This window comes from Camarhynchus parvulus, chromosome 4, assembly GCF_901933205.1.
Source record: "Camarhynchus parvulus chromosome 4, STF_HiC, whole genome shotgun sequence".
In the NCBI taxonomy this organism is placed as follows: Eukaryota; Metazoa; Chordata; class Aves; order Passeriformes; family Thraupidae; genus Camarhynchus; species Camarhynchus parvulus.
Window position 1 is genome coordinate 17,757,687 of NC_044574.1, and position 14,344 is coordinate 17,772,030.

At 35.1% G+C, this 14,344-nt stretch overlaps 1 protein-coding gene across 1 annotated transcript in view; it reads right to left on the reverse strand.

Moving 5' to 3' along the window:
- Positions 1–14,344, reverse strand: part of ADGRA3 (adhesion G protein-coupled receptor A3) — a 55,318-nt gene that overhangs the window by 17,154 nt on the left and 23,820 nt on the right. The window contains exons 4-9 of the mRNA XM_030946889.1: positions 13,479–13,550; positions 12,513–12,584; positions 10,954–11,114; positions 9,865–10,078; positions 8,753–8,917; positions 1,845–2,046 (exon numbers count right to left, since the gene is read on the reverse strand). Of these exons, the coding sequence (XP_030802749.1) occupies positions 1,845–2,046; positions 8,753–8,917; positions 9,865–10,078; positions 10,954–11,114; positions 12,513–12,584; positions 13,479–13,550 (886 nt within the window). The remainder of the gene's footprint in view (positions 1–1,844; positions 2,047–8,752; positions 8,918–9,864; positions 10,079–10,953; positions 11,115–12,512; positions 12,585–13,478; positions 13,551–14,344) is intronic.

A 14,344-nucleotide genomic window follows, 5' to 3' on the forward strand; every position in this document is an offset into this window, starting at 1 on the left:
ACAACTCCCAAACCCAAAACATTCCTCTTCTCCCTTTAAAAAAGTTCAGCATGGAATACCTGTGTACATTTATTTTTGAGTAGAAAATAGGAAGTTATCTATTTCACACATGAAAATTATTCTTCTGCTTTTCTGAAGGTACCAGTCTGATGCTTACACTTTAAACTTCCTAACACAAAGCTGGCAACATTCTTCCACAACCTGAAAACTGTTGGCTAACCAAAAGCAGTTATAACAACCTTAAGTTATCTATGGTCTTGGGGATCTGGGCTATGGTAAATAGGCAGGAATGGCATTGAGTTGTCACAGACCTTGCAGAAAAATGTGAATTCCCTGGTGAGAAAAAAGCAAACCAGGAGCATTGAAGCTCTATTTAAACTAACACTAAACCTGTGTCCCAGAAAAGGACAAAGTGATCCCCAGCATCATCTCTCTCTTGTTAATCAGTCAAAAAGAAAGAACATTTGAGCCCTCAAACCTGTTGACATATGACCAAGCCATGGCATGCACCTCTAGTGCTAGGAATATAAAGCAGTAAAGCAAATAGTTATGTCAACCTTTAAGTTTTTCTTGGGCCAGAACAGGCATTGCCTTTTTTTTTCCTTCTCATCCCTGCCATCTTTGTTGGCCAGCGCTCAGGGGTCCTCAGGGAACCAGAGAAGGAGAACAGAAAGCTGTGTCAGCATTATTAAGTACCTGAACACAGAGGGAGCAAGTCAGCCCATCTTACACAATAGGCAGTACAAATCTTTTGCCTCAAATTGGAGTTAGCCCAATCAACTGGACATCAAGATGTCACTGTGTGCATAAATCTAAGGCATCTTAAAGGGGAAAATACCAGTTTAGATCTGATTGTCCTGGTTGGGGGCTGAGGTGCTTCAGATAGGTAGTGTGAAGTTTTCCCTAATAGAATGTGAGATGAATTGGAACACTCCAAACCCACACAACATGTAGAAACCCTACCCTGGAGTCAGACAAGCACCACGGCCCCATGTTAAACTTAAGTGGTGCTACCAACATCATAATCCAGTGACCAAGCATTATTAATAAAAAACAAACAAAAAACCAACCACCAAACTCCATAACACCACACCAAAATCAATCTCCTATTTCCATGGTTTCACCTGTTGCATCCATACTAGTGATCTGACTGCACAAGTTGGAAAACAAGCTTAAACTGGAAGCTCAAAGCTTTATGGAGTAATTTCCAACACAGCACCTATACAGACAAGGATGGGTACACTGCTGCAGAACAGGATTTGTGGAAGAGTGCATTAACTACATAAACCTCAAAAGGAACTTGTAGCTGAAAAGTTTTGTTTCATAGCTACAATTTAAATTCTAGAATGCTCTCTTGAACCCTGGTAGAGTGCTACCAGATAAAGAAGCCTAGTTAATACTCACTACTTTCACTAGTTAAGCCTTATCAATCACACCAAACCCAAGGTTTACAGCAACAAAGGCAGAGCAGAGTTTGACTACTCTCTACTACTATAATGAAAAGAGTTGTTCTCATTACAGATTAAGCCTGCCTTGTTTCTTTATAGCATATGGGCAGAACAGGGCATCCATGACAAACAATCATGACAAGCCATTCTCTTATGCTTTAGATAAGTACAAAGAATCTTCCTTGCACTTTCAATCTAGGGGCACGCAAAACAGGTACTAAACCAAGCTTTTAACCTAAACCTACAAGTTTCAGTATTGTACTCAGAGGCATGTGTCCACCATAACCTATCTAGACCACCAGTATTTCCAGCTTGGAGAAGATAAAGGGTCTTCTGAGTTTTTATTTTCATTAATTAGATTTTCATAATTTGGTTTTACAGAAATGCACAAATTACCTGATTGAACATATAAAGAACTCGAGTCACATCATTTGCATACTGGCACCTGGAGTAGTCCTCGTCTGCCCAGTACCCTCCCCTGTCACATCTGCGCCAGGCTCTTCTCTCATCTTGGGAATTGCCAGGATATATCCCACTGCCAGCAGAATACCGTGTACACAGCAGGTATGCTGTGATGCCTGCCAACGTTCTGGGCCACCTGGGGAGTCAAAAGGGAAAAAAAACCCTCACATTTAGACAAATTTACATGACAAGCAAATAAAAGGATTAAGCACTACAATATGAAATAAAGAGACACTCAAAACTAAAACTATTTAAAGGGCCACCTTGGCTCATCTTCAGCATTTTCAAGCTGTTCATATTTCTGTCTATTAACAAAATGAGTTCTAATGTTAGCATGCTTTTTTGAATTCTTTCATGAGGTTTCAGGTGGAGAGAAGAAGGTGCTTATAAAACAACTAAAAATAGTTTACAATTTTTTGATAAAAAACCTTGCCAACTTCATGAAAAATTCCCTGTTAACACTATAAAAACAAATTGATGCTTGCATTCTACTTGTCCTCTACACATGCATTAATACAACTTTCAAACAATTGCATTCATATTCCTACCAAACTGCAGATATGAACAGAGGATTACACTTGCAGTATTCAAGAAACACTAGTAGCAGTAGTACAACCACTCTGACCAGTTTTGCAAACAAAATACCAAATAGAATTTAATGGGAAAAAATTTGTTCTTAATGTCAAGAAAGGAGAAAATAATTTCTTTCACTCAAAGTATGTGAAACTGTGCCCTTCTTAAGAAAAATCCTAACATTCTCTCCACTCTCTCCTCTAATTTTACTGCATATTTTATCTGTACAAACAAACACTGATAACAACAAAAACCCAAGAAAATAAACTGCGATACATCTGTAATACACTGATCATTCATTAGAGCAGAACTGATCCAAGGAAAAAAATAAGAATAGAAGAAAACCATGCCTGAATTAAGGTGCAATGCTGAGCAGACAGAAGGAACAAGGACAAGGAATGGCAATCAGTCTGCCTGCTTCCGCTTCTGGCTCTCTACTCTGTTATATGCAGAAGCTTATATGCATAAGTGCTATTTTATCATTCAGAGCACTCATTCTTAAATTTTAGAAGGGAAAAAGAATACATACCTAAATTGCAGAATGCTCAGTATCTCAAATATAACAATCCAACGTGTAAGGTTTAACTACAACTGAGAGCAAGTGAGCTTCACTGATTCATCCCAGGCTTTCTGTAGTGTCATTATGTCAAGCTCCTTTTAGAGTCTTTAGAGCTAACATAGCTTTTCTAAATTTTAAGTATTCCAAAGGGCCTTGTAAAAAGCAGTTGAGTCCAAAAATTGGAACTGGTCAAACAAAAAAATCTGGTGGATTACACTGTGATTTTAAAGTTTGCTTTTTTAAAGACTGCATTATAGTAAATGGCTGTTTATTCACTACTATCATCTAAATTAAGAAATGGTAAGAACATATTGATATTTGAAAAAAAAAATCTCTTTGTAGGAAGATGAAGTAAACACCTTGAAAGATGTTCCACTTCCAGGAAATTAAAAATTTAGGTTATATTGCCAATACAAAGAAACTGAAGAAGTCTGCACGATTTTCTCTCCTTTTTCATCAGTTAACTCCTCTTACTGAAGATGCTAGAATTTATCACAGGTCTTCTGAGAGAAGATAATTAGCTCCAGGGATGGACTAAGGCAAAAAACTACACTTCTCAATTATATTAAGTGATAGAAGATATTAACCTTTTTGGGTATACTAGAAGTCTTCTCTATCTTAAATTTCCATTTATTCTTAATTAATTCAAACAGAACAATTAACATGTAACATTAACATGTTCAGTAATGGAAGAGAGACACTTAGTTCCAGCCATTTTGACTATTACTTAAGTTTGGGCAAGAAGTACCAAAAATATAGCTGCTGGTGGCATCCCAGTATTACACAGGTCACTGCAACAACCATAAAAATTCTCAGTCAGTAAGAGAACTAATGCAAAAGACTAGATGATAAATACAACAAACCAAACTATGAAACAAGGACTTAAATTTAACTACCTTTTGTAACAGCTTTCACATTACAGATCAGCTCTCTATATTGTAGTAACATAATTTCATTAACAAATGGAGATTGTTATTATGGCCATTACTAGAATATTTGAATACTAGAAGAGACAAAAGATTATCTGAGTATCCACCAGAGCTTCATCCAACCCAGCAAATACTAATTCACACACACTCAGAGCCTCAGCAGCCACTTGAAGTAATTAAGAGAAATGTCACCATCAACCAATACCGGAAAGGAAAACTTATACCAGATTTGGTGACAAAGGAGGTAGTTAAAAGAAAGAGGAACAAAATTTTAAAATAATTAGCACAAATTTTAAATGCCTGGTATCATATTGAGGTATTTCAGAGAATGCAAATTAATTGAAAGAACAGATACAGATTCTACAATGGTAACAAAAGGATTTTAACATCTTTTTAACTGTAAAGAAGGCAAAAGAAAGGACAAAAACCATCCTCAGAAAAAATTACAACCGTATTGCTGTGAAATGCCACAATTCCAGCAGTAACCTTAAGTGCAATGTTACATGCACCTCAGCAAGGCAACAAAGTATCAGACTGGATCATGTCTGGCCAAGTCTGCTCACAGAGAGAGCAAGTTATGCATCTGCTGGGAAGGGAGGGTGGGACGGAGGGACAGCAGGATACAATACAGGTACACTTATCTAAGTCTCTGAAATGTCAGTAGCAACAAATTGAAATAAACTCTGATTCAACACAGACTGGAAAAACAAGTACAAAGATGAAATACTTCTGTGCTCCCAATTTTTATGTACTTATAATAAGCCTTCAGAGAATCAAGCCAAAAAGAAAACAGGCAGATGAGGACAACTAATAAATCTGCTGGCACAGCTGTTACGAGACATGCAGGCCCACAAATACCTTGCATAATACACTCAAACCTCCACTTCTAGAATGCAAAGTCAGGTTTCCAGAAACACTGCCACTGGAGTACCAAAACATAATTTCCAAAATCATTTATCAATGCTGAAATTTTTATATTAAGTTCAACATCAAAGATGCCACTTTGAAAGGGATATTTGTCTCTGTCTTTACAGTTTTCTAGAAGTTGTATTTTTCCAAAGCATTTTCAGTAGAAGTGTGGTCAGCTCAGTTTTCACTGAATGTATCACCTTACAGACTGAGTGTCACATGGCCTTGGAATAATTTAAATTCTGTGGTCTTGACAGAGGTTTTATGACACAACCTCCAAGAAAAATATTTTAACTTAAATATGGCGCATGCTGCTCCTTTTCTCACTATTCACATCTAGTGCTAAAGAAGTAGAAAAAGACAAAACAGAGTTTCTCTCTGGTTTCTCAGATTAGGACTCAAATGTAAAACACGTTTTTCAGGAGAGTTTTAATTACTATGCTTTTAAACAAGTAATACTTCTAAGCAATATATGTATCTTCTAGAACTTCTATAGCCATCAAACAGAAAAAAAGTGAGAACACTACTTCAAAGGTTATTAGATTATCACAAGGTTATTTGCCTTTTCTCCCTCTTCTTATCTCCACTTTCCCTATTTTTATTACCACTCTCTTTCATTATTGTCCTTTCATTCTCCCTGAGTTTACTTTGCATTCATGTCCCTACACAGGACTTTATCATCTTTTGCCATGATCTTCTCAAAAGAATACAAGCAATACCAGGTAGCCTTATAGTCTATACTCCCTTTAGAACAAATTTAGATATGTACAGAAATATTTTACTGCTAAGACTAATGTATTATTTGCATAATGATTTAGAAAGCTTTCTACTAAACTGGACATAAAAGGGGCAATTTAAAACTCAACAGCTCTGTGCCATAATCTCACATCACAAAAACAATACAAATGCACAGCACCATGGAGAGAAACACTTTCAAACCACAGCATCTCTTAGCCTCTTTCCTCTCCCACACACAAAACCCCTTGCACAGGTACAAGTTTCTTTGCAGCCCAGTGGTGAATGAGAGAGGGGAACTGATTTTAGCTTTAACAACATTTCCCTTATTCCCTAGTTTTGCTAAATGAATAAAGCTGTACCATTCTCAATCATGAACTGTTTCTTCCCAATACCTCTATGACATGAGCTAGAGTCATTCTCCAGTTTCCATGAAGGAAAGGAGGACATCCTTCCAGCAGAGCTCAAAAGGTGATTAATGGCATGAAATTCTTACCATGCAAACAAAGGCCATGTAAATTTGTATTCTTAATTTCTTGTGAGTCTAAGCTTGAATATCTTTCACAGTTCACCCAACTGCTAACAGAAGTGCCAATCTGGGGCTGTATTAACACTCTTATTTCATTACTCTGTATAATTAGGTGCTCAAAATTTATCACATATACATGAGTGTAGACAGCTGTGAGGGGAAAGATGGTTCATTTACGTTTAAGCACTTTAATTTCATTTCAGGGGAAAAAAAAAGGCAGACCATGACATTAAAAAGAATCTTTTCTTTCTTACATATTAATTCTCTTTTGAAAGCATTCATTTATTTAAATGAACACTAACTTTCAGTTACAAAGTTACAATGAGTTTTTATATCATAATTTCATTAGCTTACAGACAGTGCAGTCTCTTTTTATTAAATATTAGTAAACCTCTAAATTCAGCATGATAACTACAGTTTTAAAATATATTATGCCCAATGAGTAACACCTTTCAAAAATGTAATTCATATATTTAAAAAAGAATTCTGTCAACTACTAGCATAAAATTATGCTAAGAACAACAGTTAAAGGATTTACTGAAGTGGAAGTATTCTAACATGCAAACTGTATTTTCAATTTAATCATTGTTGTAAAATACTCAGGGAGTTTATCTGAGTAAGACTTAGAATATTTAAATTAAAGAAAACATATTCCAGGATCAAGTTTCTGCCTAACCTTTGCAAACTATGCTGAACTAACACGGAGCCAAAGACACTGAAGACAAACACCATCCTTTGCTACTCTTTCTCATCCCACCTCTGCAGGGATAAAAATCTAGATGCCAGTTTTGAAACACCATCCAAGCTAAAATGACTAACCAGTTCCAACTAAAAAAACCTATAAAATCAAATACACCTAGGATCATTTACAGCCATCTGCTCAGAACCATTTTCTCACTAGTCAAAGCCTTATTTCCATATGTTCTCAAAGGTGAAAAAATTACTCTTTATTATTACTCTACCCTAGCTACAAGAGGAAGTCTGTTATAGTAAACCCAGACACAGTGAACTTTTTGATAAGCTGAACATTTCCTGAAATCTTATTTCTTTCTACTGAATTCCAGAGGGGGTAAATCCTATTACACTGAACAGTCACTGAACAGCACAGGTTAATTTAATGGAAAACACTTTGAAATAAGCCTTTACCATCTGTTTTCACCTCTAATGGCAAATCAAAGAAGAACAATTCACACTAGTATCATAAAAAAATGCATAAGTGATTTAAATAGATGTGTTCTTTGATGAATACAACCTGTGTCTGTTTGACTTTCTTCGCCTTTTATCTAATGCAGGAAGTTCTCCTTTTCTAATGTAATGCCACAGTTGAAACCACCACAGTGTAAAAAGACAACATGCACAAAGTTACTTATCTAAATAATTCCTTACAATGTGGAAGTGAACTTCTTTAGTAATTCTAAATTGCCTCTGTACAGCAAGTGCTCTTAACACTAATTCCCTTACTAATAGTTCCTCATACTCGACCCTTCTCAAATTGTCCAAGTGATGAACATAAAGGAGATCAGCTTGGAAATAATGCTCTCAGACAGGACTTTAAGTGAATTTTTAGTACAACTGGAGGTCTTCTGCAGTTGAAAGCTTGTTTTTCCCTCCCCCAAAAACTATGTCCCTGGAACGTGGTTGAACTTACTTTCCATTTCTTAATATAAAAAATACATGGTCTTAAATCAGCTATATACAAAGAGCATGACTGTAAAAACTCTAATGCACACAGGGAAAGGAAAAGTTTCTAACTGTAAACAAAAGAACAAGCAGAAGATCAACACAGCCAAGCAGCATAAGAAAAGTGAAATGAGTGGATAAAAGCAATTTATACAACATTAAGAAACCCTATGCACCATAGTGAACACAATGCTATTGCAGACACTAATTCTCAGTAGGAACTACTGCAAGGAGGTAAAACACAGAGTAGTCATAAAGGGAATTACCTTACACATAGAGAATCTATACAGAAGCTATCTGTTACAGCTGGCACCTCCAGGAGTAACGTGTTGTTAGAGTGACCAGCAGCAGAAAGATCAGAAAAGGGAAAACAGGTGAAGAGATAAGAACAAAAGATAAAATACTCTGCAACACTCAACACAATGGAATATCACAGCTACCACTACAGTCTCAACAATCATTAAAAGAAAGCAGCACCATTCTTATTGTTTAATACTCACAGGGGGGAAAAAGATCCATACTATGCTTCATATTTCTTAAATAGTTGCCCATTTTGTCCTATAGGAGCAGAAGGCTTTTAAAAAGAGAATGATAACCTGGCAGAAATCCCCCTGTCAGTACGTGGTCTAACTCTATCTTAGAGGTAATCTACAGAACTTTAACTATTTAAATAATTTCATTTATATATTTCAAGTATCATAGGTTAGTTTCAGTATCTTTCAAGGATGTGTCACCAGGCTCAGAGTTTAATATTTCATAGTATAATTTCTTGCACTTCTGTTAACACCCAGTAATTTAGAAGAGATAAAAATCTATTACACACCATTTACAAGCAAACATCCACACAGGTGCCTCTAATGCATAAAATCTTAGTTAGAAGCTAAATTAAAAGGACTTTTTACTCTGAAAAAAACCTGAGGTTACTAACCTGAAATCCCCTTTATTGTTCACAACCCTCTCTGGAGGGCAGTACTGCGCAGAACTTTCTAACACCACAATGTCTACTGTCCTTGTGTTATTCCCACGTCTGGTTTGTACATGACAACCCCAGTTTCCCGTGGAGCCAGCCTGAATGTTTGAGATTGTCAGTGCACTGGAAAGATAAAATAAAAGAATAAATCAAAACAGTCTTGCAATAACATTTATGTAAGCTTTTACCAAAAGATGAATTAAGTACAGAAAGACAATGGAAGAAAAATCAAATTACATACAGCCATGAGTGATCTTATAAAACCAGAGCTATTTACATCTCAGAGTACTGCAATTAACAGAGAAGTATTTACTATTCTTCAGTCTTTTAATTTTGCCAAGGTAGGAAACAAAAGGAACAGCCATAGGAAAAAGGCTCCAGGACTTCAGAAAGAGGAGAGGAGAAGTCCAAATTCCTCAAGTGTTATCATTGCTATTCAAGACAAAGTTTTTAGTTGTTTAGAAAGGCCAAACTAAAATAAATTCCCAAACGCATAATTTGTTATAAACATTGACGCTCTAATTTACTAATACAAAAATTTACTAATACCATTACAGGATATATAACCACTCAGTAGATGTTGAATAAGTCAACAATCTGATGCAGGCAGAATAAATTACACTTTTAGATCTCTGCTGGAGAACAATATTAACAACTATGGTGTGCTCAAAAGGAAGAGTAAAGAATCCATGAGCAATTCAGTTAAATGCCTTGTTTCCAACATTTTCGTAATTTTAACATTCCACGAAAACAAATGTATCCTACCAAAAACATATTTTAAATTAATGCATTGGGTGAAACTTGCAGAAAATTAAAATCCAACTGCAACTTCCTCTAGCTAATCCTATTTTAAGCATGTTGGTTTGACCTACCCAATCTCTAGACCTCCTTCCTCCAACTTTATTGTTAATAGGAGATGTGTGAAGATTACTTCCCTACTAGGAAGTAATGTTTCTGTGTACGTGTTCACTCAGTGAGGATATGAGAAGGCCTTACTGGTTATGGTAATAGTCACTAAATCAGAGCAGAAAGTAAGAAGCAGGAAATAAATTTTCTCACTATGGATTCACCTTGCAATCAATGAGCAGTTATGAATCATGTTTTTTTCAACAAAAATACCCTGGGATTCATCAGTTTCCACTATCTTCCCATCCTGATACCACAAGACTTGCATGTCTTGATCAATATATGAAGCCATACATTGGAAGGGCAGACTGTCTCCTTCAAAGACCACCTGACGATGAGATGGAGTCATATAGAAAGACGGTAATTCAAGTGGCGGTTCTAGAATTCAAAACATAAACCCACAATTAACAGCAAGAATCTGTTACGGACCTAATCTTCAAAAGAGGAGAAAGATACACTAAATGAATATCAATTAATTATATATGAATATGAAGTTGCATCTGGCAAGAGGCATATAAAAACTACATTTACTGCGTCGGATATTAAAAAATACAAATTATCATCACATTCTTTTGCAAAATGTGTATTCCTTTAATGTAATATATTTCAGGACTCTTTTGCTAGCCCATATCTAAAAAAGTGGAAAATACAAATTTGAAGGAAAAATGTAATTATGCATTTTAGTTTTTCCCAATTTTTCACCTGGACTTCAAAATCACAGTAACAGAAAAGTTTTTATTTTTACAGTTGGAATAATTCCAATATAAAAAAAGAAGTTAAGCAAGTCGGTCATGGTTTTGTCGCAAAAAGAAGGCTAATCAAGAATAGAATCACCACACAGGAAAGCAACTCATAAAATTAAGATCTTTCAACTTCAGAAATTTGGGGTTAGAATAATTGACATAACAGCTAGACCTACGAAAGAAATTATCAGTTTCTGATTCCTCTTGTGACATTTCGGTAAAAATCTCTGAAAAATACAGATTAGCAGGAAAAAGTCTATCAACAGAGTTACTTATACTTAGTTTCTACAAACTAACATCCACCATCATCAATTTATTTATTATTTATTTCTAAAAGCAAGCAATAATGAATCACAATTCAAGATCAACCTTTGAAAAGGATTCCTTATCACCACTGTCATTTAACTTTTGAATTTTAGGGAAATGAAATAAAGCAAAAAAGTTGGCTCAATAATATCAGCAGAACATGGAATGCATTAGAAAACAAACACCAGTTGCCTGCAGTCTTACCACAGGTGAGAAGCTCCTGTTTAACACCAGTCACTGTCTGTGACTGAAGTGACTTGGGATAGGCACATTTAGTCTCACGTACAGTTATGTTTCTTTCCTTTAACCACTGATGCATCCACAATATGTTGCAATCACAAAGAAGATAATCAGTTTGAAATTCTCTGCAACAAAACACAGGCATTTACAGTGACAAACTGCAGAATTCCAAGGTCTGAAAGCTTAACTTCAACAGTTGTGCCTCTCACTGTCACCAGGAAAGCAACAAGCGAAGTCCAGACTACAGTGGATTTGCCTACCTCTACCTACTGGAAGTTACTCTAACCCTCTGCAAGCTGAACTAAAGGACATACTCCCTCTGAGAACTAAAGGACACACTCCCTCAGAAAAGGAATCCTCTCCATAAATATGAGGAATATCTAATATCAGTACAGGAAAATAATACTAGTAATTTCTTTCATGGAAAGTGTTCATGCTACTTCAAGTGAGCAATAAGAAAGAACTGCTTGAATGTGCATCGTCATAACCTAAGAAGACACTTCATTGCTTCAATGTAGTGATCAAATGCTTTAGCAGTAAAATCAACTGAAATAAAAATAGCTTCTCAACTATTTCTCTTTTCAGAAGCACTATTCACACAACTTCACTCTGCTTTACATAAAAATCATAAGGCTTTTAATTGACTCAGTCTTCTCTATATAATTCAGTACTTTCTAATAAAAAGACATACTAAATCCCCTATAGATGTTAGCTGAAGTCAGCTAAATTAAGGGATTAATTAATCAATTTTATCTGTTCAGAAATTAATATTTTATATGTTTAGAAACAGGTAAAAATGTAGTAAAATATATGGCTATGTCTACACTGGTTTTTACCTCTAGTGAAAACATTTTCTTTCTCTTTCAAAGATGTCTAGAGAATAACACACCACAGGCAGAACACTACAAACACTAAATCAACATTCCTATGAAACCCCATTTGGTGTTTGTTCACATGAATTCCTCCAGATAAGCCATTAATTTAATAATAATGAGTTATATCCAGGTTCTCTTTGTCATTGGTGTAGTTGGATGCAGACAACGAAAATAACAGGAACACCACCTTATGAAAAATTAAAGGGATGAAGGGAGGGAAAGAAACATTCTCCTTTATGAATATAAACAAGAAATTAACTCAGTGTCAAACTCAGAAACCAAAGCTTTTGAGTAAGCCCCAGAACAGTGAACCAACTGTCATAACTACCAGGGAAAAGCATAAGCTAGTCATCAGCACTTTTTTTTCCCATTTACTTTCTTTCTTACACAAGATTACAACTCATGAAACCAAGAGAGAGTAAAGGAACGTGAGGCTGATATTTACCCACTGTTATATACTATACTGTTCATCAAAGACTAAGATCTTGCTTAGAAGTATTTGGTTCTTTTGCTATAAAGGTGTAAAATGCTATTTATTTACTATAAATTAATAAATTATACATATAGAATAAAACTTTTGGAAGCCCAGATGAGAAAATGGCTTTGTTTTTTCAGAATAATGTAGGACTAGATGCAGCAAGTACTTACAGAGACTTTAGTGAACCAAGATGATCAAATGTTCCTTGTGTAAGTGTAGAAAACAGATTTCCAGAAAGATTCCTGAGAAATAAAAGCATGTTCATTATTTGAACTCATCCTCAGACAAATGACATGTGAAATAAAAAAAAAACTTCTCTTCAATATAACTCTATGTTTAAAAGTTAGAAGGTACTTTACGACACTGTAATTAGTTCAGAAGACTATAAGAATAATAATCAGTATTATTACAATAGCCTAGCAAAAATCTCCAAATAAACTATTCTCTAATACTCTTGGTTTAGGTGAAGAATTTTAAGATTGGAAGAAACAGTAAATGCAGAGACTTTACTCTTATTTAAAGCATCAACTGGCAGATGTTGAGCAGAGATTTCAAGAAGTGTAAAATTAATTTTGTTGTTCACAGTGAACTGCTGTCTTCCTATTAACATGCTCTAAGAAGCATGTTCAATCTATCAGAATGCTTTTTTAAAATATTATCTATTACACTTTCTATATATAAGCGAAAGCACTGCATGTAAGAAACTAATAACCAGGGCAAAGAAATATTTCATAATCTTACATGTTATCCTCTTCAAGTAAATGAAGGACTTCAAAACATGCAAGACTGCCAGCAAAACAGACTGACAACAATGCCACTGTAGAAGGCACGGATACTGAAACAGTCTACGTGGCTGAAATATTTTTTTAAAGAAAATATTTTGTACTAGTCTCCATCCCAGCTACACATTCTAAGAAACTGGAAAACAGCTGCAAGGCAAATGGATCACTGAATAGCCTGGTTTGGGTTGGCCCCAGCACTTGTTTTTAAGCTTGCTACTGAGTCACAAACCACAACCATAGGCACTGGCTGTCTTTCAAGAGCACACTTAAATAAACTACTCCCTTGAAACAAAGAAGGTTAACTTACACAAGGCTAAAACTTAAGTGAATTTACATACGACAAATTATACTTACAATCTAATAAGGTTTACAAGTCCTCTAAATATATCTGCATTCAGGCAGCCTATTCGGTTATTAGTTAAGTCTCTATAAATAGAAAAAAGGAAAAATTGGAACAAGCTGCTTTATTTCCAAATGACATACATACAGTCTGCTAATAGAAGCATTTGAACAAAAATTCATGAGTAACAGATTGCACCACATGCATATTTGGTCCTTCTCAGGAAAGCCCACAAGGTACTGCTATATGGGTGTCTGCACATGCACACAGACTCCTTAATCCGTCTCTTAAATAATTATAGTTTGTTATACAATTCAACAAGTCTAGACTTACCAGAAAATTCCCTTAAACAGGCTTGGCTTACATCCCTACCTAGCAAATTTTTGTATTTGTGTAGTATTTATATATGTGTGCGTATAAATATATATATACGCACACAAACACAGAGTACATCACTTTACTTTTAACATGTCAGAAATCTATAATAGTGCATTTATTACACATAAGTAAGACCATTTCTATAATTATACTTCATTAAATACTTAAAAGTTATATATTTTTCAGTATAGGTCTTGAATCAAATTACCAAAAATTCTTGAAAGTAATAAAAATTCAGCTTGCAAGTAATAATGATCCAGAATTGGTCCTTCAGTTTTACTTTTAAGGTTTTCAGAAGCGCAATTACCAACATACTTTCCTTTTAAGTGAGCCAGATCATCTGATCAGTTACAAATTAACATATATATATACTCTAAAAATTTAAGAAAGAAACAGGGCAGGGGAGGTTGTACCAAAAATCATTAACGCTCAAAAGGTGTAACAATATTACAAAAATCTGAAGAGTATTTAAAAAAAGAAAAAAAAAGGCAATAATGCTGGG